Source organism: Urocitellus parryii, chromosome 13, assembly GCF_045843805.1.
Source record: "Urocitellus parryii isolate mUroPar1 chromosome 13, mUroPar1.hap1, whole genome shotgun sequence".
Taxonomy (NCBI): Eukaryota; Metazoa; Chordata; class Mammalia; order Rodentia; family Sciuridae; genus Urocitellus; species Urocitellus parryii.
Window position 1 is genome coordinate 47,172,655 of NC_135543.1, and position 24,419 is coordinate 47,197,073.

At 32.9% G+C, this 24,419-nt stretch overlaps 1 protein-coding gene across 1 annotated transcript in view; it reads right to left on the reverse strand.

The window, feature by feature from the left end:
* Nucleotides 1-24,419, reverse strand: part of Rbbp8 (RB binding protein 8, endonuclease) — a 63,895-nt gene that overhangs the window by 11,701 nt on the left and 27,775 nt on the right. The window contains exons 6-14 of the mRNA XM_077792284.1: nt 17,569-17,744; nt 15,402-15,506; nt 12,300-12,397; nt 10,417-10,529; nt 8,435-9,317; nt 8,229-8,355; nt 5,891-5,979; nt 4,614-4,728; nt 1,055-1,198 (exon numbers count right to left, since the gene is read on the reverse strand). Coding sequence (XP_077648410.1) covers nt 1,055-1,198; nt 4,614-4,728; nt 5,891-5,979; nt 8,229-8,355; nt 8,435-9,317; nt 10,417-10,529; nt 12,300-12,397; nt 15,402-15,506; nt 17,569-17,744 — 1,850 coding nt within the window. The remainder of the gene's footprint in view (nt 1-1,054; nt 1,199-4,613; nt 4,729-5,890; nt 5,980-8,228; nt 8,356-8,434; nt 9,318-10,416; nt 10,530-12,299; nt 12,398-15,401; nt 15,507-17,568; nt 17,745-24,419) is intronic.

Here is a 24,419-nt window from a genome sequence, read left to right on the forward strand (position 1 = left end):
GCTGCTCTTCAACCTTTCCAATATTAGGCATTACTAGTCTTTTTAATAATCTCAGTGGGTGTGAAGCGGTATTCGTTCGGCTATTCAAATATCTTCTAATCACTGATGAATTTTAAAGTAAAAAGAATACAATCCAGTCTATATTTAAAGTAAATCCTTCTTGATATTCTGTAGAGGAGAAACAACTGATACAAAAGACAAGTTAGAAGGTCTATGATAAAATAGGTGAGACAGTAGTGGTTTGCTGCCAAGGGGGAGAGAAGTGAAGAGAAGAGAGAGTTAGTACTGCTACCTATGGTATTAGACAAGGTGAGGTTAAATATGAGATGCCCCCACTTCTATCTTTAGCAATGAAGTAGAGAGGTACTATGGTTAATGAGATCTGGAGAAGCAAATGAAGAGGAAATTCGGGTAGAAAAATAAAGATTTCTAATTTGACTATATTAAGTTAAAGATGCTTATCAGATGTCAAATAGTCAGCTGGATTCAATAGGATTTCAGAAGAGAGGGGACTTGGACAAGTATAATGAAGATACAGAAACATGTGCACTTGGCTTCCAGAACAGTACATCTGTCTTTCCCTTTTACCACACAATCTAAAGCTTTTTCTCACTTTCCTTTGTTGGTTCTTTGTTTCTCTGAGATATTAAAGTTGCCATGTTGTAGAGGTCAGAACCCTAAATGTTTCTTTTTTCTATTTGTTTTTTAATATCAAAGTGATTTCACTCATTTCATGGCTTTAAACACCATCTACTTGCTGATGACCTTCTGCCCCCAGATTGTTTATTCTGGATTTCTTGTCCATACTCTAAGTACATGCCAACTGCCTTCTAGATACTTTCACTTGCATGCCTAATTAAGTATTCAGCTATTACCTCAAAAAAAATGGTCTTTCTTATGAAGGAAGACCAAATAGGACTTTGTAATATAGGGTTGAGAAAATTAAATAAATGGACAATAATGCATTATTAAGCCTTGGTTAATTAGCTTTATGAGTTGCTTACTGAACTCAGTTTAGCGGAGAAGCCATAATTTAAAGAGAAAACAGCCTTACTATTTGGTTTCTTTGTGGCAGCAGACAATTCCTCCTCTTCATCTTCCATCTGGGAGAAATTATCTGTCAAACAAGATTTGTATTCTTCATGTGTTGTCTGATCAAACATATCTTCCAAGCTATCGTTCATTTTATTTTCTCCATCTGTGTTAAAAAAAAAAAAGCACTGGCTTAGAACAAAACTAGCTTTCTGCTTTCCATGTAGACCAAGGAGAAACCTATAATAACTGCCACAAAATAATGTAATGAGGCCTTTAGGGACTCTTGTTACATGTGGATTACAGGCTTTACTTTGAAGAGTGTTCTTTTTATGAAGAGATGTATGAAGAACTTATAGATTCAAGTGTATAAGATGGTTCTAAGAATGTTACCTGTAAACTTTGTTTAAAGTGAATATAAATTGGTTAAAAACTGTAATGTATATAATGACATGCTTAAAAACAATTCTTTAAAACATAACTATTAAAATATAGGTTCTAAGCAGAGTTGTGAAGTATTCTTTAAGTGAACAGACATAAATAAGTGATGTTTGTGAACATGTGTTAAAAATGTGATCCTAAAAATAATAGTTACAAGCAGTGATATTAAGGGTTAACTCAGTGACTGTAAGTGATTAACAAACTATAATGTATACATTGGGATATTTAAAGGCATTTCTTAAATCATGATTCTTATGGTGAGGCTTAAATTATACTTGGTGCATGAGGCAAAAATAAACTCTCATGTCCTGGTAGTTATCTGAGTATTTACAATGGTTTTTAATATCCTTTACTCATGTGAAGAAAATGCTAGTTTTTGTTACTGACATAACCAGCTTACAAACATCAAAGCCTCTTCCCCGTATCAGTTCATGTACAATTCATATAAACCAAAAGGAGTCTTACCAAAGAAGCTGTGAGGAATAAAAAATACAACAAAATAAATGACAAAAAGCACCAAGTTTAAACAAAAATTGTATAAACAGTGGACATTAAAACCTATCGAATTCTTACTTGTTTTTCTAATGAAGTAGGAAAAACAGTATTTTCTCGTATCACCATTAGCACTTGATTGTTTAAATTTATAGAAATAATAATCCAATGCCCAATTTGATAAATAGAAGTGCTAAGTTCATCTTTCGAGTTCTAACTACATTTCCCATTACATAATTACATTTTATTTATTTATTTAGGTACCCTGTATTGAACTCAGGGGCACTTAACCACTAAGCCACATCCTAGCCCTATTTTGTATTTTATTTAGAGACAGGGTCTCACTGTGTTGCTTAGTTCCTCACTTTTGCTGAGGCTTGTTTTGAACTCGGGATCCTCCTATCTCTGCATCTCGGAGCTGCTGGGATTACAGGTATGCATCACAGCACCTTGCTCATAATTACATTTTAAAATACATTAGAATTTAAGAAAAACCAGAAACATATTTAGCGGGCTAACAAATGTGACAAAACAAATCAGGCATGGTGATACACACCTATGATCGAAGCAACTTCAGAGGTTGAGGCAGGAAGATCTGAAGTTTGAGGTCACCCTTAGCAACTTAGAGCCTCAGTGAAAAAATGCCCATGCTCAATCCCTAGTACCAAAACAAAACCCCAAAAACAAAACAAAACAAAAGCAAAAACAAAACTGACAGAATACTGGTCAGATGAGATTACTCTACTACCTCTCCGAATCATACTGTGCTATCACTCTCACCTTGCCTTTTCTCCTTGACTTACCATCATCTATCATACCATGTATTTCATCTACCATACTATATATCTGCTTGTTTCTTTCCCATTAGAATATAAGTTCCATGAGATAGGTATTTTTTCTTTTTTTTATTTTAAGTTCCTAAAATACTTCCTGGTATGGAATTTTTGCTTGTTATTATTGAGTGATTAAATATTTATTTTAATGCTAAGGGGTGTATCTGTTAATTAAAATATTATTTTCATGGGTCAGGTGCTATAATAATAATACACATCCCTAAAGCATTCTGTATATGCTGTTAGTAAATCACAATGTTAAATTGCTGACTTATTTTGTTGTTGGTGGTGGTCTGACTTCTGACTGCAAAATACTTAAGAAAGCATAACTTTACTGATCTATCTCAGCACCTAGTAAGTCTAACACAGAATAGAGATATAAAAAACATTTTTCTGAATTACAATGTTAGCAGTAATTTAAAAAGCTATTTCAATAATAACAATTCTAAGTGTTAAAAAGGTTTTACATATTATGGGCAGATTCCCCCCTACCAAAATAGGGTTTCAATAATGTCTCCTATCTCACATAACTATTCTTACAACAAGCCATCTGTTTAATCATATCTAAAGACTGAAGATTTGGGCTGGAGATGTGGCTCAAGCAGTAGCACGCTCGCCTGGCATGTGTGCGGCCCGGATTCGATCCTCAGCACCACATACAAATAAAGATGTTGTGTCCGACGAATACTAAAAAATAAATATTAAAAAAATTCTCTCTCTCTCTCTCTCTCTCTCTTAAAAAAAAAAAGACTGAAGATTTAAAAAAAAAGTGATGATGATCCCATATGTAATTCAAATTTAAAAAAATAACAATAAATTCTATGTTTTAAAAAAATAAAGAACAAAGATTCAAGGCAAGGAATACTGAAATATCACTCACTGCATTTGGGGCAGCAAATAAAAAGTCAATTTAAGAGAAGCTAAGCAAGACTAGCTTTTTTTTTTTTAAAGGCCCTAAGAAGGTAGACTATAAAGTCTAGCAGAAGGAATGTATCACCTGCCTGAATGTCTAACAGGTGATCACTGAAAAATGCCTCCACTTTTAGTATTATATCCCCAGGTGTCAAGCTCTAACTCTTCAATACATAAGGATGATAAATGACAACTGTCAGCAGTCTATGTGTTCTCACATCATATGCTAAAGTAGTGCTAACTAGAACCATTCCATTGTTCTTTCTCTCCTCTTGTGGAAAATCAAACTTCTTGGTGAAGGATTAACAGTTTCTTACTACAAAGGTAGGTAGACCCTGATTTGACTAAATCCGTTGTCTATAAAAGCTATTATGATAGATTAACTCAGCATATATACTCTTTCTCTTGCCATTTAGCGATTCTACACTAATGTCTTACTAGATTTTTCCTTTTTTATTAAATTGATTTAGAAAATCATAAAACACAGTACTCTTAGGATCCCTTTTGCACTTTTTATGAAAAACTATCTAATGATCAGATTTTCTTTTCTTAAAAGATCAAACAATGAATATTTTAGTCTTGTGGAGCCAAATGGGCTCTGCACCAAGTACTTAATTCTTTCCTTGAATAGAATAAGCAATCACAAGCAACACACAAATGAGGCTGTGCTCCAACTAAATTTCATGTACAAAACTGGCAGTTGAATTTTTTCTGAAATAAAATTATTTTAATTAAAGATTTTTTCCCCTAAAATACTGAAGCTAAGTTTTACTAAAGAGAAACATAAAATTAAAAGAGCAGGAAAAAACCCTAGTTTATGATAAAGAGGGCACTTCGCTAAACCAGTACAATGATATGACTAAACTTCATTCCAAATTTTATTACAATAAAAAAAAATCTTACTTGGACTTTTTTCTCCTTTTTGTTCTTGCTTCTTCATTTTTAAAAGCACGGTTTCACTGACCAATGTACAGTCCATGTCTACTGTCTCTCCTCCTAATCTTGACTGACTGCCATCCTGAATAAATATTTTAAAAATCCAAGATTTTAATGATTATTCCTTTATGGTTTTATATTTACTTTTTACCAAAAAATTTTGGCAAAACATATGTAATATAAATGTTTACTATTCCTGAGAACTGTTATAATTTTTATTCTTTAGGAACAGAGATCTAGATTTTATTGCCTGTAAAATATTTTAGCTTCAATATATAACCATCTTCTCTCAAACACAGGAAAAGAGGGCTGCTGCTATGGGAAAGAAGGCTTATTTACCAATGAACTCTTTGGAGTTTTTCCTGTCTTCTTCCCCAGGCAGCCTCACTATAATAAACATCATTGTAGGCCAAGAATGACAATTTCAATAATCAAATTTGATTTATTAATGTGTACATATTATCTTAGCAACTGTTAAAATTTTTGTTATTACTATACTACCAAGTGAAAAAATTCTCAATCTATGCAGAACCTAAATATAAGGCAAAACAATTTTAAAAAAAGTAATCAATGGGAAAAATAAACTTTTTCTTATTGGTATGTTACTCTAAAGCTAGTCAAGACATATAATGAATTCTTTGATAAAAATAAATTATTTTAGCTGGGTACGGTGGCACATGCCAGTAATCCCAGCAACCTGAGAGGCTGAGGCAGGATGATCTCAAAGCCAGCCTTAGCAACTTAGCAAGACCCTACCTCAAAATAAAAAATAAAAAGGGTTCTGGATTTAATTCCTGGTACAGGGAATGGGGGGCATTTAAAATATTTAACTTATATATTTAAAATATATAACTAAGAGGAAGAGGGGAGGGAAAAGGGAAATACATGGGAAAGATTTGACCAAATTGCATTATTTTACTGTGAGCATATATGAATATGTAACAGCAAATCCCATCATTATGTACAGCTCTAATATACCAATAAAAATATGCAAAAAGATATAAGTAGAATTTTGCATTATTTTTTAAAACTATATTAATGGTTTTCAGAAAAGGCCTTTAAAGTCAGAAAGTATTATTACCCTTTCAAAAATAATATAAAGTTGGAAGAATAAACATCTTTATTTGTTTTCTGAATAAATAAATAAAGGTTTTAAGAATTAGCTATCTCAGGTCACAGGAGAGGAGGTTTATAGCTCATTAGAATATGAACCAAATGGGCTTTGGTTTTATTGTTTAACTTACCTTTGTATCTATTACAGTAACATCCATTTTATACTGAGAAAGGTCTGCTCCTGGATCTATACTCCACTGGATATTTTCAAAGGATGCATCTTAGATATGGAGAAATGATATGCTATTAGTGAGAACATGGAGAAACTGGAACCCATAATATTGATGGGAATGTGAAATGGTTTAGCTGCTTTGGAAAATAGGCAGTCCCTGCAAACTGGTGCAGCCAATATGAAAAGCAGTATGGAGATTCCTTGGAAAACTTGGAATGGAACCACCATTTGACCCAACTATCATTCTTCTCTATACCCAAAAAACTTAAAAACAGCATACTACTGGGACACAGCCACATCAATGTTTATAGCAGCACAATTCACAATAGCTAAACTGTGAAACCAATCTAGATGCCCTTCAATAGATGAATGGATTTTAAAAATGTGGCATAGATACACAATGGAATATTACTCAGCAATAAAAGAGAATAAAATCATGGCATTTGCAGGTAAATGGATGGAGTTAGAGAAGATAATGCTAAGTGAAGTTAGCCAATCCCTGAAAAACAAATGGCGAATATTTTTTCTGACATAAGGAGGCTGACTCATAGTGGGGTAGGGGAGGGGGAGCATGGGAGGAATAGAAGAACTCTAGATAGGGCAGAGAGGTGGGAGGGGAAGGGAGAAGGCAGGGGGTTAGGAATGATGGAGGAATGTGATGGACAACATTATCCAAAGTACATGCATGAAGACACAAATTGGTGTGAACATACTTTATATACAGAGATATGAAAAATTGTGTTCCAAAAGTGTAATAAGAATTGTAATGCATTCCACTATCATGTATTTAAAAAATAAAAGCAATTTAAAAAGAAAAAGAAAATAGGCAGTCCCTCAAAAGTTTAAATATGGACTTGGCATATAGTTCAATAATTTCATTCCTAGTAATAACCCAGGGAAAAATTAAAAACATCTACCCTAAATCTTGTACATAAATGTTCACAGTATATTATATTCATAATAGCAAAAAAGAAACAAATTTCTATAAACTGATAAATAAATGAAACATAGTATACAATGAAATATTATTCAGAAATAAAAAGAAAACATTGGTAAATACTATGATATGGATGAAAATTGAAAATAGTATGCCATGTGAAAAAAGTCAGACACAAAAGATTATATACTGACTGGTTTCACTTATAGGAAACCCCTAGAACAGTTAAATGGAGACTAAAAGTATATCAGTGGTACCTAGGATTGGGAGCAGAAAGAGAGATGGTGATTAATGTGTCCTAAACCTAGGTGACAGTGATAGATGTACAACTCTGAGAATATGCTAAAACCAATGAAGTGAACATTTTCATGGGTGATTTTTATGGTATGTGATATATATATATATATTTCAATAATTTTTTAAAAAGTAGGAGCCATGTTAATGTTCTCTGTATTATTCCAAGTTTAGTATTTGCTTAGCAAGCAAATCAATAAAAATTTTTTAAAAGTTAAAATGATAACATTGTCTGGAGAGGTTTTCAACATATTGTATGCAGACATAAGAAATGACAACTACATCAATTGCAGCTGCAGAGTGTGTAGTAGTTTCCAAGTAGAATGAGAAAATTTAAATAGGTCCATTATAAATTCCCCACAGCTAAAATAGTAAATGTGAAAGAAACATTTTCATACAGAGTATGAAACTCTTGCTGGAAGAGCAAGTAAAGAATGTGCTTCAGGAGAAAATAAAAGTCCAGAATGAAGGAAGAAGTTGTCACTGAAGGATAATAGTTAATAAAAAAAAATACTGCATGTAAACTACAGAAATGTTTGCTACCTTAATAACAAATCCCCAGACCCCCAAGAGGACTCCTTTAACAAGTAGAATTATGGAAAGATTTATCTAAATATTAGGGCAAATAACACTTTCAAACAGGAAGTCTTCAAACCTATATAAATGTAAATATTCACATATTTACATGTAAATGCAAAGAAAAAGGACAGATTATCAGGGTGAGGAACAAGGTTTGGATGATAAAAATTCTAATTTATATTTTTTAGAATTCTGTATAGTTTAGATTTTTAAAGCTTTTGTAAAGGAAATAAGAAATAACTATGTAAAATAATCCACAAAATCACTTAGAAAAGCAGATATTTAACTCTTGATTCATTTTTTTTCAAAAAGCACAACAGCAGAAAAATCAAAGGTAAAATTAAACCAATGAGAATCATCCTGTAAGCAAAAACATGCAAGAAGAAAAAAGATTATTTTTCTTAAAACAATTTAATTTATTCAAATAATTCAAATGATATTCTTGCCATTTAAAAAAGACTAGACATCCTATTTATAACATCCATACCTTGGTTGTTTTGCAGAGACTTTGTCTTAGCAATTCTACAGGGATTTAACTGAAGGACTGATGCAAGTTCACATGCTCCTTGGACTGGCTGGGTTTTAATTTTTATTGGCTCATGAGAACCAGCACCCTAAACAGAAATAACCATTAGCATCTAAATGAAATCAAACAACCATTTTTATAAAAATCCTAACACATTTAATACAAACCTTCATGTCATCAAAAAGATTTTCTGTCTCCAAACTTTCACGTGGACATAGAGGGATTTTGAATACAGGATTTTCTTCTTTTATCTGTAATGGTGTTTTGTTGTCTGGTGAGGATTTATTCAAGGACTGGAGGATGCACTCCTGTAAACAGGGCTCCTCTGAAGAATCTTTGGGTAATATTCGGCTCCCATCCAAGGCCTTATGGCCTGAGGAAGAGCCTTTTGGAATGGGCTTAAAAGCCTCATAGAGAGTCACTTGCTTAAATCTGTTTTTAAAGGTCTCCTTTGCTTGGCTTTTCTCTTGACGCTGAATAGCTGAAAACCGATCAGAGAGATCCAGAGGTTTATCCATCATATTGTCTCCATGCACTGAAAACTGACTATCCATTGGAAATGGAAAAGCATTTTCTTTATCAAAAGAGGCTTGTGGGCAGCTTACTTCATGCTCATTTTCTTCCTCAGTTTTCTTCCTTTTTGATGTTCTGCCTTCCAAAGATTTCAGGGGCACCAAATGTTTATCAGTAATATCTTTAATGTGATCAGTGTCATCCATTTTACCTATGGATTCACTTATATTTTTATTTATAAGTATCTGTCTATTAGAAGATGACTGGCAAATGACCTTGTTTACTTCAGACCCAAGATTATGTGTAAAAAGAGCACTATCTTCAGATTTTGATCTAGGCTTCTCTGATCTAGAAATAGAAGTGTTACTAAAAGGGACTGTTTTCAGATGATTTTTTTTCCCAGTATCTAAAAGAGAAGGGGATAAACCTGTATTCAAACACAAACTACTTTTCACATTAGAAGTAGCTCCAAATACAGGAGATGACACCCGAGTAGTTAATTCTTCTTGAGGAGTCTTTGAAGTAGAATCTGAAAATCTAAATAAATAAAGAATGATAAAACTTGATTCTTATTAAAGAAATAGGGTAAAAAATTAAAAGACAGGCATAAGAGAACACCTTTGCTAATACAGAAGAGATAGTAAAATATTTTCTACATATCAGATGCAGATAATGATTAACCAAAATTTAAGATACAGTACCACTGTTGCTTTATTTCCATTTGGCAGACAAAAGTAGAGGAAAATGATACAGAAAACATGTTTTAATACCCTAATATTCTTGCCCATAAGTTTTTTTAAGTAATTAAATAACTTCATTATATAAAATATTTAACAAATTAAAAAAAGAATCTTTTATTTTTGTAGTGCTGGAGATTGAACCCAATGCCTCCTGCTTGCTAAGCAAAAGCACTCTGCTGATAAACTACACCTCTAGCTCCCAAATCCTTATACTATAGAATTAGACATAAATTAAGACCCACCCTTTCTCTAGCAAAGGAGATAGTTGTAGAAAGGTCATTAGATTTAATTTTGAAAATGTAGGATAGATATCCTGGGTTTAGTACTTAATAATTAAGTGACCTTAAATAAGACATTTAATAACAATCTCTTGGAGCTACATTTTTGTCATCTGCCCCACATTCCCCAGAAAAAGGGGTGGGTGAGTATATAATAAAACTTTCCTTAATGACTTACTTTGTTAGCAGACTAAATATAATAAGTCTATCTAAAAACTAAACAAAAAAATTGCTATGGTCATTACAGTTATTGTTAGAATGGATATAAAAATGAGATGCAACACAATCTTGGAAAGTTCATCCAAACTTTCAGATACATTCTGTATAGCATTCAGTGCTTGGAAATATAAACACAGAAGGGATAACTGAGTCTTTTAAAAGGGTAGAATAACAAGGTTGGAAGCTCTTAAACACTATTTGCTGATGTACAAAAAGGATCTAAAAATAATATCCACCTCTCTGTTGTAATGCACAAAAGCTCTCAATAGGTCATTAAGTGGAGAGACATTTTAAAAAATGAAAATAGAGGCAGAATAGCAAACTAAATGCTGATGGAGAGAGAGGGTTTAATTAACTGGTTTAATTATAATGGAACTTCACCAAAGTGCCCCAAGTTACCTTAAACTATCTTCATTATTTCTTGCAGATTCCTCAAAAGGCTGTTCCTTATGATCTCCTTCTAAACAGTGGTAGAGCTCATCACCAAGAGGGCTCAGGGGAGCTTGAGATTCCTTCAATGGTAAAATAAGCAGCATACTCACACAAAAATGGAATATTATACATCCTTAATGAGGGATAGAGTACTGAGTAAATGCTATGATGTGGATGAACCTCAAAACTATGCTATAGGAAAGAAGCCAGATTCAAAAGACATATAGTGTATAATTTCATATTTACACAAAAATATCCAGAATAGGTAAATCCATAGGGACAGAGAGTAAATTGGTGACTGCCACAGGGTATAAGGTGGGGGTGAATGAAGACTGAATGTTTCAGAGGTATGGGGTTTTCTTCTGGAGGAAAAAATGGTTTGGAACTAGACAGAGGTGGCAGTTGTATAATATGGTGTATATTTCTTATAATATAAATGTCCCTGAATTATATCCTGTAACATGATTAATTTTACATTATGTGAATTTCATCACAATAAAAATGAAGCATATTAAGTTTAAAGAGAAAGAGCATTAAGATGTTAAAATTTTATAAAAGTACATTGTATTACTGGTATATAAAACTCCAATTCCAAAAAAACGCACTAAGATGGGAAGAGAATACAGATGAATTTAAAAGGATCCTTTAGAGAACAGTGCTTCTTATTCTTTAACATGCATACAAGTCGACTAGGGATCTTATTAAAATGCAAGTTCAGTAGGTCTAAGGTTCTGTATCTCTAACAAACTTCAAAAGTGATGCAGATGTTGTTGGGCTGTACATCATATTCTGAGCAAGTTTTTTTTTTTTTTTTTTAATTTTCATACGAGGGATTGAACCCAGAGAGACTTAACCACCAAGCCACATCGCCCACACTTTTATATATTTTATTAGTGACAGGGTCTTGCAGAGTTGCTTAGGCTGGGTTTGAACTCATGATCCTCCTGCCTCAGCATCATGAGTCACATGATTACAGGCATACACCACCACAGCTGCAGCAAATTGTTCGATGTCAGCTCCCTTAACATATCTGGTGTCTAAGCTACTGACTTGCTAGGTTTATGGATAGGAGGAAATTAAAAACCATTAAGACACATTTAATTTTCAAAGAGTTTTAAAAAATCCACTATCATTTGAGAATACATCTAAAAAAGAGCAAAAACTCAAATGTAATGAAAAATCAATTCAATTTTCAGAAATTCAACAGTAAGACAACTTTATGACTATGTACACATTTACTAACTAAAGCAGAGAAAATTAATTTAAAGTTGTGTCAAAACAGAACTTCTTACAACTGAAGAATTCAAGTTTTCTACCTTCTAGGGATCAATTAAGAAAAGAAAAAAGATGTAAACCTGCCTGATGTAAGGAAGTATTCAAATAATGAAAACAACAGGGGCCAATCCCTGACCAATCCCTAAGAAATCGATTGGCAGTTCTTGGTAGTCCTGAGAATTCAATCTTTTTCCAAACCAAGATGCAGTTTAAAAAATGCCAAAAAGACCCAACAAATTCTGAAACCATCCTGAAGGTTTAGGTCTTCTCTTGGATACAGTGAGGGTGGGAAGAAAGCATAAAAGAGGGGACTAGAGAGAGGATTGACAAAATAAGTCCTTTAAGCCATTATCATTACCCTGTAATTTTGATTTGATCCATATCCTAAGAATTCTGAAGACTCAGGACTCTCTGGGGGAGATAATATAAAAGGACCTTTCTAACATTAGTTTTGTTCTAGGCCTTTATTCAATAATCTTTGGATAAAGTAATTTTCCTCTGGCTCAATTCTTTAAGAGTAGATCTAAACGGACATATCAAATAACATATTATTAACAAACTAAACCATTACTTACAGATTCTTCTTGAACACTAAGTCCAAGTGTTTCAGCAACAACTGTAGCCAAATTAAAAGATGATTTATCAGTGGAATAACTGCTTGTTCCACGTGTTTCTAAATAAGAGAAAAACAAACCAATTACTCAGTTTCAGAAATTACATGTAAAAAATTATAAAAAAGTAGGAAAAAATCTCAGAGAACCTATTTATAAGATGGCACTGGAGCCAGACATGGTGGTGCACACCTATAATCCCAGGAGGCTGAGGAAGGAGGACTACAAGTTTAAGGCTACCCTCCATAACTAAGCGAGGCTCTATGCAACTTAATGAGACCCTGACTCAAAATAAAAACTAAAAAGGGCTGGGGATGTGGTTCAGTGGTAAAGCACCTCTGGGTTCAATCCTCAGTACTTGGAGGTGCAGGGGGGAAATAGTGGACAAATTTTAAAATACTGTTCAAGAAAGCTCAAAAGTATCTACTATAAATAACAATAAGTTGCTGGCATTTTGCATCCACACTTGCTAAACCTTTCCAGTTTTCCATTTTTTCCTAAATGGAGTACATAGATTGCTTTTATTGACATTGTAAAAAAAATCATAAAGTGGATTTGTAATTAAACCATGTTTATAGTATGTTTTGTGAATATAGTGGAGGTTCTTAGCACTGCATGTTTTTCAAGTTTTAAGCTAATGCATATTTATATAGGAATCATCTACATTCAATCATTTTATAAAGTTTTGTATATTTAGAGTTTCTGTACATAGTAAGTATTTATGGAGTACCTATTATGCACTGGGTATGTTTAAGCACTAGATGAAAAGAAAAAGCTCTTGTTCTCAAGAACCATATGGACTACAGTTGAAAGGTAAAAAGAGAACTGCAGTAGATGTGATAAACATAATAAAGGTACACACAAAAGGTGACTCAAACATAGGACTCCTAAATCATCCTTGGGGAAATCAAGGCAAACTACATAAAGTAATGTCTACTGACCCTTAGGAGAAAGAGGAGTGTGGCAGGTTAACTAGATGTGGGTCAGAAAGTAGGATTCTAGGTATGCTTGAGGTCCCAGATATTTGAAACAAAATTGCTTGTTCAGGGAACTGCATGTGGTTTAATTGCTAGAAGTGAATCACACAAGATGAAAGTAGTAGGAGAGGAGCCTAGCTAGGATAGTTAGGGATCAGATTATGCTAAGTAGTTTAGAATTTCTCCTATAAACAATGAAGAGACATCCAAGAATTTTAAACGGAGGACAGAAGCAATACCAGGGTTAAAAATGTAATGAACAAGAAGTAATCACTAATAGGCAGAAAGACTCATTAGATTACTAAAACAGTCTTGGTGTGAGATACTGATGGTCTAAAACAGTACCATGGTGGTACAGAAAACTATGTAAAACAGATATGCAGGAGCCGGAATCAGTAAGACTTAGAAGCCACATAGAACATAAGATGAAGAAGCAGGAATATAAAATGACTTAGAACTCTTCAACTTAGATAACTCAAAAGAAATGTGTATAGTATTGTTCACTGAGGTTGTAAATAAAAGGATGAAAAGTAGGTCTGACAGGAAAGCTTCCATTTTGGACATGCTGAAGATGAAAGATATTCAGAGAGAGATGCTCAGCAGCAGGGGTATATAGTAGTTTGGAATCCAGAAGAAGAGTATTGGACAAAGACATAAATTTGGGATTTATTAGCATATAGGTTAGTAGTAGATATTGATTGTATTATTAGAGAGCCTTCTGGAAAGATTAAAAAAAAAAAAAGACATGAGCAGGTCTAGGACTACCTATATTGGGAAACAGAAAACACAACTTTTGCCTCTCTCCAGTTAACCTAAAGGATCTCACTTTTGGTCCTATCTTATGGGCAGCTCCTTCTCTGGCTACTTTGTTCGTTCCTTCTCATTTGCATAATCTCTAAATCAATACAGCTGCAATACCTGAAAGGAGTGAAAAATGGCTTTCTTATACTTTTTATGTATAAAGTACAAATGAAATGTAAAGAGTACATAAATGGAATACATAGCATTTTTGCAATATTAAAATTGTGTGGAGGTGAGGTGGGGGTGTAGCTCAGTGGTACAGCATTTTCCTAGCATGCATAAGACCCTGGGTTGAATCCCCACAACCCTCCCCCCCAAAAAAAAGTCATGGGGGGAGTGATTTGGGGAAGTAAAAGGCTCACTGGACAGGTGGAATGAATATGTGAACAGTTAAGAATCATTGCTTTACATAATGGAATTCCTCTAGGCTCAGTATTCAACTTCTCTATCTATGTTGACTTGCTTGGAAATCTCATCATGTCTCATGGTTTTGAAAATTATGCTGAAAACTTCCATACATACCTTCACCCTGAATTTCCCTAAATGCAAATTTACATCCACTCCCCATCCCAAATCTTTATCTGAATATTTATTCTATATTTCAAACAGAATATTACAAAAAAATAAAATCCTGAATTTTAACCTTTCCTATCCCTTACCCTGCAAACCTGCTGCTCTCAGTCACTTCTACCTCAGTAGCAACTCTATTCCTCCTGTTGTTCAAAGGATTTTCCCCTGTTCTTTCAACTATACAGGTTTCCTTAAAGTTTCTCAAGCAAACCAAATGGTACTTTCTTTGCCTGGGATGTTGTTCTCTCAGGTATCCACATGCCTCCCTCAGTCTCCCCTGAAGTGTCACTTAATGAGTGAGGCTTTCTAATATCCCTTTTACCTGCTTCATTTCTCTTCAGCACACTTGACTCTACACCTGACATGTATTTATTCTTTTTCTTTCCCAACTAAATTATAAATTCCACAAGGACAAGGGCTTGTTTTGTTCAGTGCTTGACATATAGTAGATACTTATACATTTTTTAAATAAATGAGTAAACCATAATAAAGCCTTCCTTATATCATTAGCAATTTATACTAATATGGATAAGAATATTAATATAAATTAATACTAGGATAACATTATTTTCTAATATGAAAAGACTTCTAGGCAACTAATAACATAAACATAAATTGTATAAAAATACTCTTGAAATAGTCTAATTCTAACTTTTGGTGACTCTTGTCTACCAATAATCACAAATTTTAAACTTATAAAGTAATCTCAGTATCTTACTAGTCACTGGAGCTTGACTTTGATCACAAGTATCAGCTACTAGAATTTCACTTTCATTAGGCTTATGTGGAGGGTGAGTTGAAGTCTTGGAGATTTTTCTTAATTCTAAGGGGGGAAAAACAGGAACAATTATGTAACAAACAAAATTATTATCAAAATATTACTCTGATAATCTAATATTATCCTGTAGTTAAATGTATACAAACACTATTTTATTGACATAATTCTCATATTTTAAGAAAAAGTAAGTTTCTTTAGTTTTATTAAGAACAAAGCTGAAAGGCAGTGGTGGGAACAAGGACTTGAAGAGACAAGTTTCTTCTGACCTAAGATGCCTAAGGCATAACATTTTAATGTTTCTTTTTTTCCTGTATCTGTTACAAATCAGATTAATTTAAAATGTATATTACATTTTACACTACTTTAATTTTCTAGAAGGAAACCCTGGAACATATCAGAAATATTTCAACTGATTTAATTCAAAGAAAACCAAAAGGATAAAAGTAAAGAAAAACATAGCCTAAATGTAACTTGAAAATCATTTTAAAAAGCACTGTGTATCTAAGATAAACAAGCAAACATGATCAGAACAAGACTAATTAGTCATTAAATCACTTAAAACTTATTTTTTAAAAATTTTGCATGGCTCAAAAGCTACTATATTGGGGCTGGGGTTGTGGCTCAGGGGTAGAGCGCTTGCCTAGCACATGTAATGCCCTGGGTTCAATCCTCAGCACCACATAAAAATAAATAAATAAAATAAAGGTATTGTGTCCAACCACAACTAAAAAATAAATCTTTAAAAAAAAAAGCTACTATATCTTTAAAACCAAAATTTCAGATTCCAAAGAAAAAATGATCAGAAAAAGGATACAGCAAAAAATTTTAAATAGTTATATGTTGCTCTCATACAATGAAGAAATAAACTAGAAACAATAATGTGAGATACAAAAGATGTTCTAGTAAAGAAATTTTTGTGGTTTGATTTCTGGATATTCATATAGATGAACCTAAACATGATCTAAATTATATAGATGATTATCTGTCTATAATGATTCATGTTCTAATAGCAGACAAAAAGGCCAATGACTACTCCTTCTAAAATATAATATCTAGATCCTGTTTTAATTTAGCTGCTAATTGTAGGTAGAATTTTTAACAGTTCTTTGGCTTTCCACTAGATGGTGATGCAAACACAAATAAAATACAGAAAAGCTGTCAATTTTCCAATTTCAAAGAATAAATATCTACTTATTCTTTCAAAAGCATAGCTACCATCAATAATGTATTTGCACTATACAAATATCTCCAGAACTTCATATATTACCTTCCTCCAATGCTTTCCTTGTTACAAGCAGTTTAGGTAAAAACTTAAAATCTTTACCATTTTTTTTAATTAAATGGTAATCACTGTATCAAGTCATATGACAAATTTAATGGCTATATAAAAAGGTAGTTTCAAAGAATTTTACAGAAATGGTAAACTGGGCTGGAATTAAAATCTGTCACTGATAATTCACAAAACATATACATTATAAAGTCATTTAATTACCACCAACTGCTACAGATTACAACAAAAATAACGAGTTAAAAATAGCTCCAAATGGTAGCAGTACCTGTGGGCAATTCTTCGAAAGTATGGAAGTTTAGAGCAAGGAAGACCTGTATGTTAATTGTGACTTATCTACTTATATGACAATTGACTTTGAGTGCATTTTTAACTTCTCTAACATCTCTTTCTCATCAATAAAAGGAGTTAACAGCTATCCCATAAGCTATTGTGATAATTAACATATAGTAATAATGTATGCAAATCAATCAGCATATTAATATATTCAAAACAGGAGATGGAAATTAATATTCTTTTCCTCTTTCCTTCCATCCCAGATATGTGCACATTAGAATATTTTTAAAATAAAAAGAAACTTTCCTATATTTATAAAATGCTGAGTATTTACATATTCAGACAAGGAACACATCTACTCATAATACATGCAGAAAATGCCCCGTCACTTTATTAGTGGAAGTTAAACTCAACAAGTGTACCATGGGTTACTAAAACAATGACTATCTTTCTTCATTAGACTGAATAATGTAAAAACAACAGACAAATATTTTTTTTTTTTTTAACAAAACCAGGTAACTAAGAAACAACTCTAACCTTTACCATTTGTACAAACAGAATACTCCTGTTTATTCTGTGCTTTTTCCATGTATCGGACATGGAGATTCTCCTTTCTTCGTAGCCGGTTAATGCCAGAAAATGAGAAGGCTGTTATTGGTGAACCTGGAATAACATTTTCCTCAGATGCAAGTTCAGCTGCTTGATGTTGTTGATCCTTCCTAGAGGAAGATGACAATTGAAAGAAAACAAATTCAACAAATATTTATTAAAACGTCTACAATATAGTGTGGAGCTATAGCAGAACACAAGTGGAAGACACAAGAGATGTGTGTAATGCCTTGCATCTAATATTCCAAATCCAAGGATTAGAGAAGCATGCAAATAACTATAAAACCAAGTGGGGAATATTATCATGAGAAGTGAAACAGAAAATGTAGTCATTGGCACCTGAGATGAAATTAGAAGTATTTCAAAAGGCAAAGAAGTTCAGTAGAGGATCCATGCTGTTTTGAGTAAAGGCACACAGTACTGTATATGTGTTGGATAAGAGCAAGCAAGAATTATAGGAAAGGAAACTGTGAGTAAATGTGCATGTAATTGAGAAAGCAAAAGAAAAAGAAATAAGGTTTTAGAGTATAAAAGTAATATGACAAGTTTATAGCAGTGTACCAGAATGACTGGTATAGAAGGAAGCAAGGTACTCAATTAGACAGTAAATTTAACAGTCCAAGCAAGGGCTTCTGTGGTTTGAATCAGAATACTGGAAATACATATAGAAAGGAAAGAACCAATTTTAAACACTCTGGTGGTAGAATCAACACTACTTGGCAAACTACAGATGGGATAACAATACTGACACTGATAACTGCCAACCTTTGCTGTGTACTTAAATCACCAGAAACTACTCTAAGTGCTGCATGCCATCACTTTAATTATCACAATTGTGTCTCATGAGATATTACTATTACTCATTTTACCATGGTAATGAAGAAAAAGAAGTCAGGTCACTTAAGTCAAATCGTAAGTAACAGAGACAATATTTAAATTTTGGCAGACTCTAGAGGCCCTTATCGTCAAGTATTCAAGTGTTGTTCTTCACTATCAAATAGTTAACCTTTTTAAAGTATTCTACACCATGAGTCTAATGGTAGGCTGCAAAATTTGAGTTTCTATCTCAGCTTCTGATTTATATCAGTCACAAGAGTCCTATTAAAATTTAAGTCAGGGCTGGGGTTGTGGTTCAGTGGTAGAGTGCTTACATGGCATGGGTAAGGCACTGGGTTAGATTCTCAGCAGCACATAAAAATAAATAAATAAAGGTATCATGTTCATCTATAACTAAAAAAAAATTTTAAAAATTTAAGTCATGTCAATTAAGTCAGATTAAAACCGTGCCACATGTCCCATTTCACTAAAAACACAAACCAAAGCCTCTGATTAATCCCTAAGACCCTATAGGATCTGTTTATCTAGCCCATATTAACTCCTGCTACATAATCTTCCTTGAGTTTCCTCAAACATCACTAAGTATAATCCTACTTTGGGCTCTTTGTTCTAGCTGTTCTTTGCTCTACTCTTCTCCAGGTATCCACATGGCTAATTATCTCATCTTTCTATCTTTGCTGGAATTTTAATAATTAAAAGTGCACCTCCCTTCCCACACAACCTTTTCCTATTTCATGTTATTCTGCTTTATTTACTTTATCTATAGTAAATATGCTTTCTAACAAAGTATGTAATTTAATATGTCTCTGCTCACTTGTTAGAATATAAGCTTTAAGAGGGTAAGGCTCTCTGGTTTACTGATGAATTACAAATACCTACAATGGTAGTCAAGTAGTATGTACTGCACAAAGATTTGTTGAATGAATAAATACAAGACTTTCCCAGATGCTACTCAAGAAATAAATTTATGCTGATGTGTATGTTCTTGTCAACTCAATTCAGGACCAATGGTACTTAAAAGACTGAGTTTGCATTGAATTGTGGTTTCTGAGTAAAATTAAGTCAACTGACTTTCCAATGTCAGACCACTACTGACTTTACTAGCCCCATTCTTATCAGTTTGTCAGTCATTTAATCTTTACATGACCAAAGTAGCCTGTTCTATTAATTTGTGATATTGTTTCAAACAAAACACATGAGAGTTTGGAAGACAAAGATTAATGTTTTCTAACAAAGATTTATATTTTAATTCCCTGGACAATATAAATATTACTTGTGGTCTATAATCCTATATATAGTCTATGCTAAAAAACAATTTTTAGAGATAATATCTAATTTAAAAAATTTTACTTTTAATTGATAAATAATGACTATAAAGTATTTTGGGGGAGGGCAGGGCTAGGGATTGAACCCAGAGCCTTGTGTATGTGAGGCAAGCACTCTACCAACTGAGCTATATCTCCAGCCCCCATGACTATAAGTATTCATGGAGTATAATCTGATGTTTTGTAATGCTTACATCGTGAAATGATTAAATCAAGCTAATCAAATTTATCACTTCACAGATTTATGTAACAATATTTAAATTGTACTTTTCTAGGAATTTCAAAATATAAAATATTGTATTATTTATTACAGTAATCTTATAATAGATTAATAATTAATTTTTAATCTCTTCCTGCAGTTCTATCCTTATTCTGGAAAAACAGAGTACACTAAAGTCATATGAGAAAGCCTTACAAATTAATGGAGTGTGAAATCTGTCTGGCCTACCTTTAACTAATCACGTCATAGTGTACTTTCCTATTAGTCATAAAAATTCAACCTGAAACACGAATGAGTCATGAGAAGAAACTGATTTCCTGGCAATGTCAATCTACAAGTAGCTGGGACCACAAAAGGAGAAAACAAACAAACAAACACCTAAAAGACAAAAACCAAAACTAGCTCCAACTAGAAGTGCCCAAACTAAATAAATAAATGCTGGTTTTATCCTCCTTTGTCATAGTAAAGGGGAGAAAAAAAGAAAAAAAAAACAAAAAACTTCTATGTCTTAACCAAATATTATTCTTTAAAATACTAAGTCTCTGATTTTCTGAGAAAAGTTAGGAGTTTCTGTCATAGCTTTTGGCTAAACTAATTGTGCACAGTTGTTATCATTTTTTCACTTTTATTTCTGAGGGCTTGAGAATAAATGTTTTTTTGTTTTATTTGTAGGCCTCCTCATAAATTCTATCAAATCTGTTTTAGTTGTTCCTTTCCCCAAAGATCTATAAAGGATCCAAGGTTTCTCTTCATGGGGAGTCCGCAATTTTTAACATTCAACTTTTCTTTCTCCACTCTGAAGAACTTATAATTCCAGTTAAAACATAATTTAAATATAAGGAAGCAAGGTTAAAACTATCACCTTCATTTAAATGTTCTAATTTTCCAAAAGGGAAGAGGATTCCCTGAAACTAGTGAGCCTTATACAGATCCCTGAGAACCTTATAATTTTATATCTTATGAATAATTAAAGTAAAATTAATTTTTAGAAGTAGTACTATTAGATAAGTTGTCTACGGAATGTTTTATCATATAATCAAGGTCTCAAGAATGTATCAGACAATGATTTCCTTGATATTCTCTGAATGCAAACAAAAAGAAGAAATATAAACACAGTATCAATAAAGACAGATTCCTAACTGACACAAATTATTATTTGCAGTACTGAGGATTGGATCCAGGGACTCTTAACCATTGAGCCACATCCCCAGCACTTGTTATTTTTTATTTTATTTTAAGACAAAGCCTCACTAAATTGATGAGGATAGTCTCCAACTTGAAATCCTCTTGCCTCAGCCTACCAAGTTGCTGGAATTACAGATGTGTACCACTGTGCCTGGCTATACAAATTATTATTATTGAAGAAAATCCTCATAGCTTCATGTTCAGGTGTTTTGTTCAACATCAATGACCTTGATGAAAGGCATTAATGGAATATTCACAAGTTTGTGGAATATACAAGCTTAGCATAAAAACTAACCTTAGAACAGCAGCAAAAGTCAGCAAATGAAAGACCCCCTCTCACATACTCCAAGGCTAGAATTATGGGCCAAATCTAATAAGATACAACAGAGCAGGACTAAATGCTAGGTATCAGTCTTATTGAATCGATTAAGAAGAGAGATAACCTGTGCTTTGTCATCTACAGGTCAACACTCTGTAGGTAACCTTCTGAAGCAGTTTTAACAATACTGTAGAAAGGGTATATAAAGCCTGAAGGTAGACGTGGGTTCACTTACAAGTCAAGCTGAATGTTATTTAATCTTCCTGAACCTTGGCTTCCTTGTCTATAAAATGGGTATTTTCCTGTTTTCTTTTTAAATGAAGGTATAAAAAGCAAATAATATACACAAAGATATAACCCAGTGCCTAGAAAATTAGTAGGTATTTAATAAATAGTGCTAGTACTTAAAAATGAAGGAGCAGATTAAATGATACGAGGTGTCTTTGACAAATTATTAAGTCCTATGTTTAAAACTAAAACAGCAAATTCACAAGTAGAGGACAATAAGATAGTAACTTAAAGGTATGAGTTAACTGAAAACTCCATAAGCAACCATGAGCAATATGTTATGTTTGGGTAATATCAATATAGGTTAAAAAAAAGTGTGGGGGGTATATTGGCCAATACTGGTGTACTGGTCAGACTTATATATCTATATCATCAAATTCTTAAATAAGATACTGATAACTAAAACATTAAAAAAAATAGCAGTTTGATAAGTCCTGAAGTAGTGCCACATGAAAAACAGTTAATGAAGAGCAGATATTTACTTTAGAGAAGACAAGACTCGGAAGAACCACGATTGGTGTCTTCATGTTTCAAAAGTGTAGTAAAGTAGAAGAGAGTAAAATCAGAATCAATAAATATAATTTGTAAATAAGGTGATTCTACACAAGCATGGGAAAACTATCATCTTGCTAAAATTAAACAGACTCAGGAAATGGTGAACTTGTACTAAAGGTATTTCAACAATGGTTACTTGTTAAAGAAGTTATAACAGGAATTTTATTATAGAGATGAGGGTTAAATGAAATGAATTCTACAGTCCTTTGAAATCTTGTGTAGATTCCTTAACTTTCACTAATGCATCACATTTATTTTCCAATACAAAGAATCATGACCTCAATACAAAGCTTAATTATTTGTTTCCTGTGACTGGAAGAGCTCACTCTTTGTCTTTATTTTTCAACTTTATAACAGCAAATTTTTATTGAATAATTTCTTACTGTAGTGTCACTTAACTATAGTGACACTTAAGTGTCACTCTACCATATAGATGACATAGAAGACACTGAAACCAGCTCAGGAAGGGCTGGGGATGTAGCTTAGTTGTAAAGCATTTGCCTACACATGTGAGGTCCTGGGTTTGATCCCCACCACTAGAGCTTGGGAAGGAAGTCAAGCAGGTTAGAATTACTACACTTAATAAGAAGTCAATATTTTTTTCTAAAGTTCAGTGAAATTTCAAGCACTAGTAGCATAACATTACAGTGGTTTAAATAGTCAGAGGAAGTGAGGTTGCCTTTACAAGATTATCCTTGCTATTTTTCAAAAACTGCTAACCATAAAGAAATCTGAGGCAAGTCAGTGGTAAAATTGGCTCAGGAGAATCACAACTATCTTAAATTTCATGAAAGATCTGAAAGATACATCCTACACTGTTCTGACTAAGCATATTAAATAAAATATATGTGCTTTGAACTTGTCTATATAATTTGTTTTTATTGTAGCCTTTACTGAATCTACTTCTTTTGTAAATATATCAATTCACTTCAACAGGAAAATTTGTGCATTTAAGAACAATAAAAATAAATTCTAAATAATTAAGATTCATATTTCTATCAAGCAAACGACAATCCAGTTTCAATACGATTTATACACTTTGGTTTTGGAGGCATTTCTGTATTAACTTTTATATACGTAGTATCTTATCTCTGCTATCATAAATATCAAGGTTGAGAAGTTCAAAATACCACAAGCTACATGTACTAAATCACTTCACATAGATTAATGTAGGTCACCAATCACTTATCTGAAATCCTTGGAACCAGACAGGATTCAGAATTTAGATTTTTAAAAATAAAATATAACACAGAACATATATAGGTTTTTATACAACACTTCCAGTGCAATTTGAGGCACTGTCCAGTAATCAAATACACTGGTATTTTCATAGCAAAACATACAAATACTTACAAAGTGAGATAAATAAAAACTACAAATAGCATTCTAGTACTTGAGATAAACTTAAGTTGTGAATAACATTTTAAAAAAAAAAAGAACCTTTTGGGTTTTGGAATCATTGAAAAACTGTGGGTCTGTCCTAGTCTTTTTTCATCACCGAGCATCAGTAAAATTAGAAAGTGTTGACATTTTCATACACACATTTCATAGCTTTAGTCTGATTCCATAGCCTTCCTTCATCATCTATCATCCCCCTCAAAATTCCCTTTGGCTACCAGTGTTCAGTGGACTAATATGAAAGAAACAGCAAAATTCTATTGGACATCTAATACCTAAAAGCATACTGATAAGAATGTTATTTCCTCCTGTGAAACATGTTTATACACAGATAATAACTATTCCAAGTAAAAAAATATATATATCTTACATCTTCATAGTTTTGGGTATCAAAGTGTTTGTGTTTATTTAAAAGCAATAGAATCTTTAAGAACCCTATAACACCATCGGTACTATCCCAGATTTTAAGTTTTAAAAAACACTGTAAGAGTTTGGTGCTATGGTGTCCCATTAGTTCTAGCAATTTTGGGGGAAATGAGGCAGGAGGATGGCTTGAGACCAGAAGTTCAAGGAGAGCATGGGCAACACAGAGAAACCCTGATCACATCAGGGGAAAAAAAAAATTTAAGACAGGGTAGCACAGAAATGAAAAAAGAAA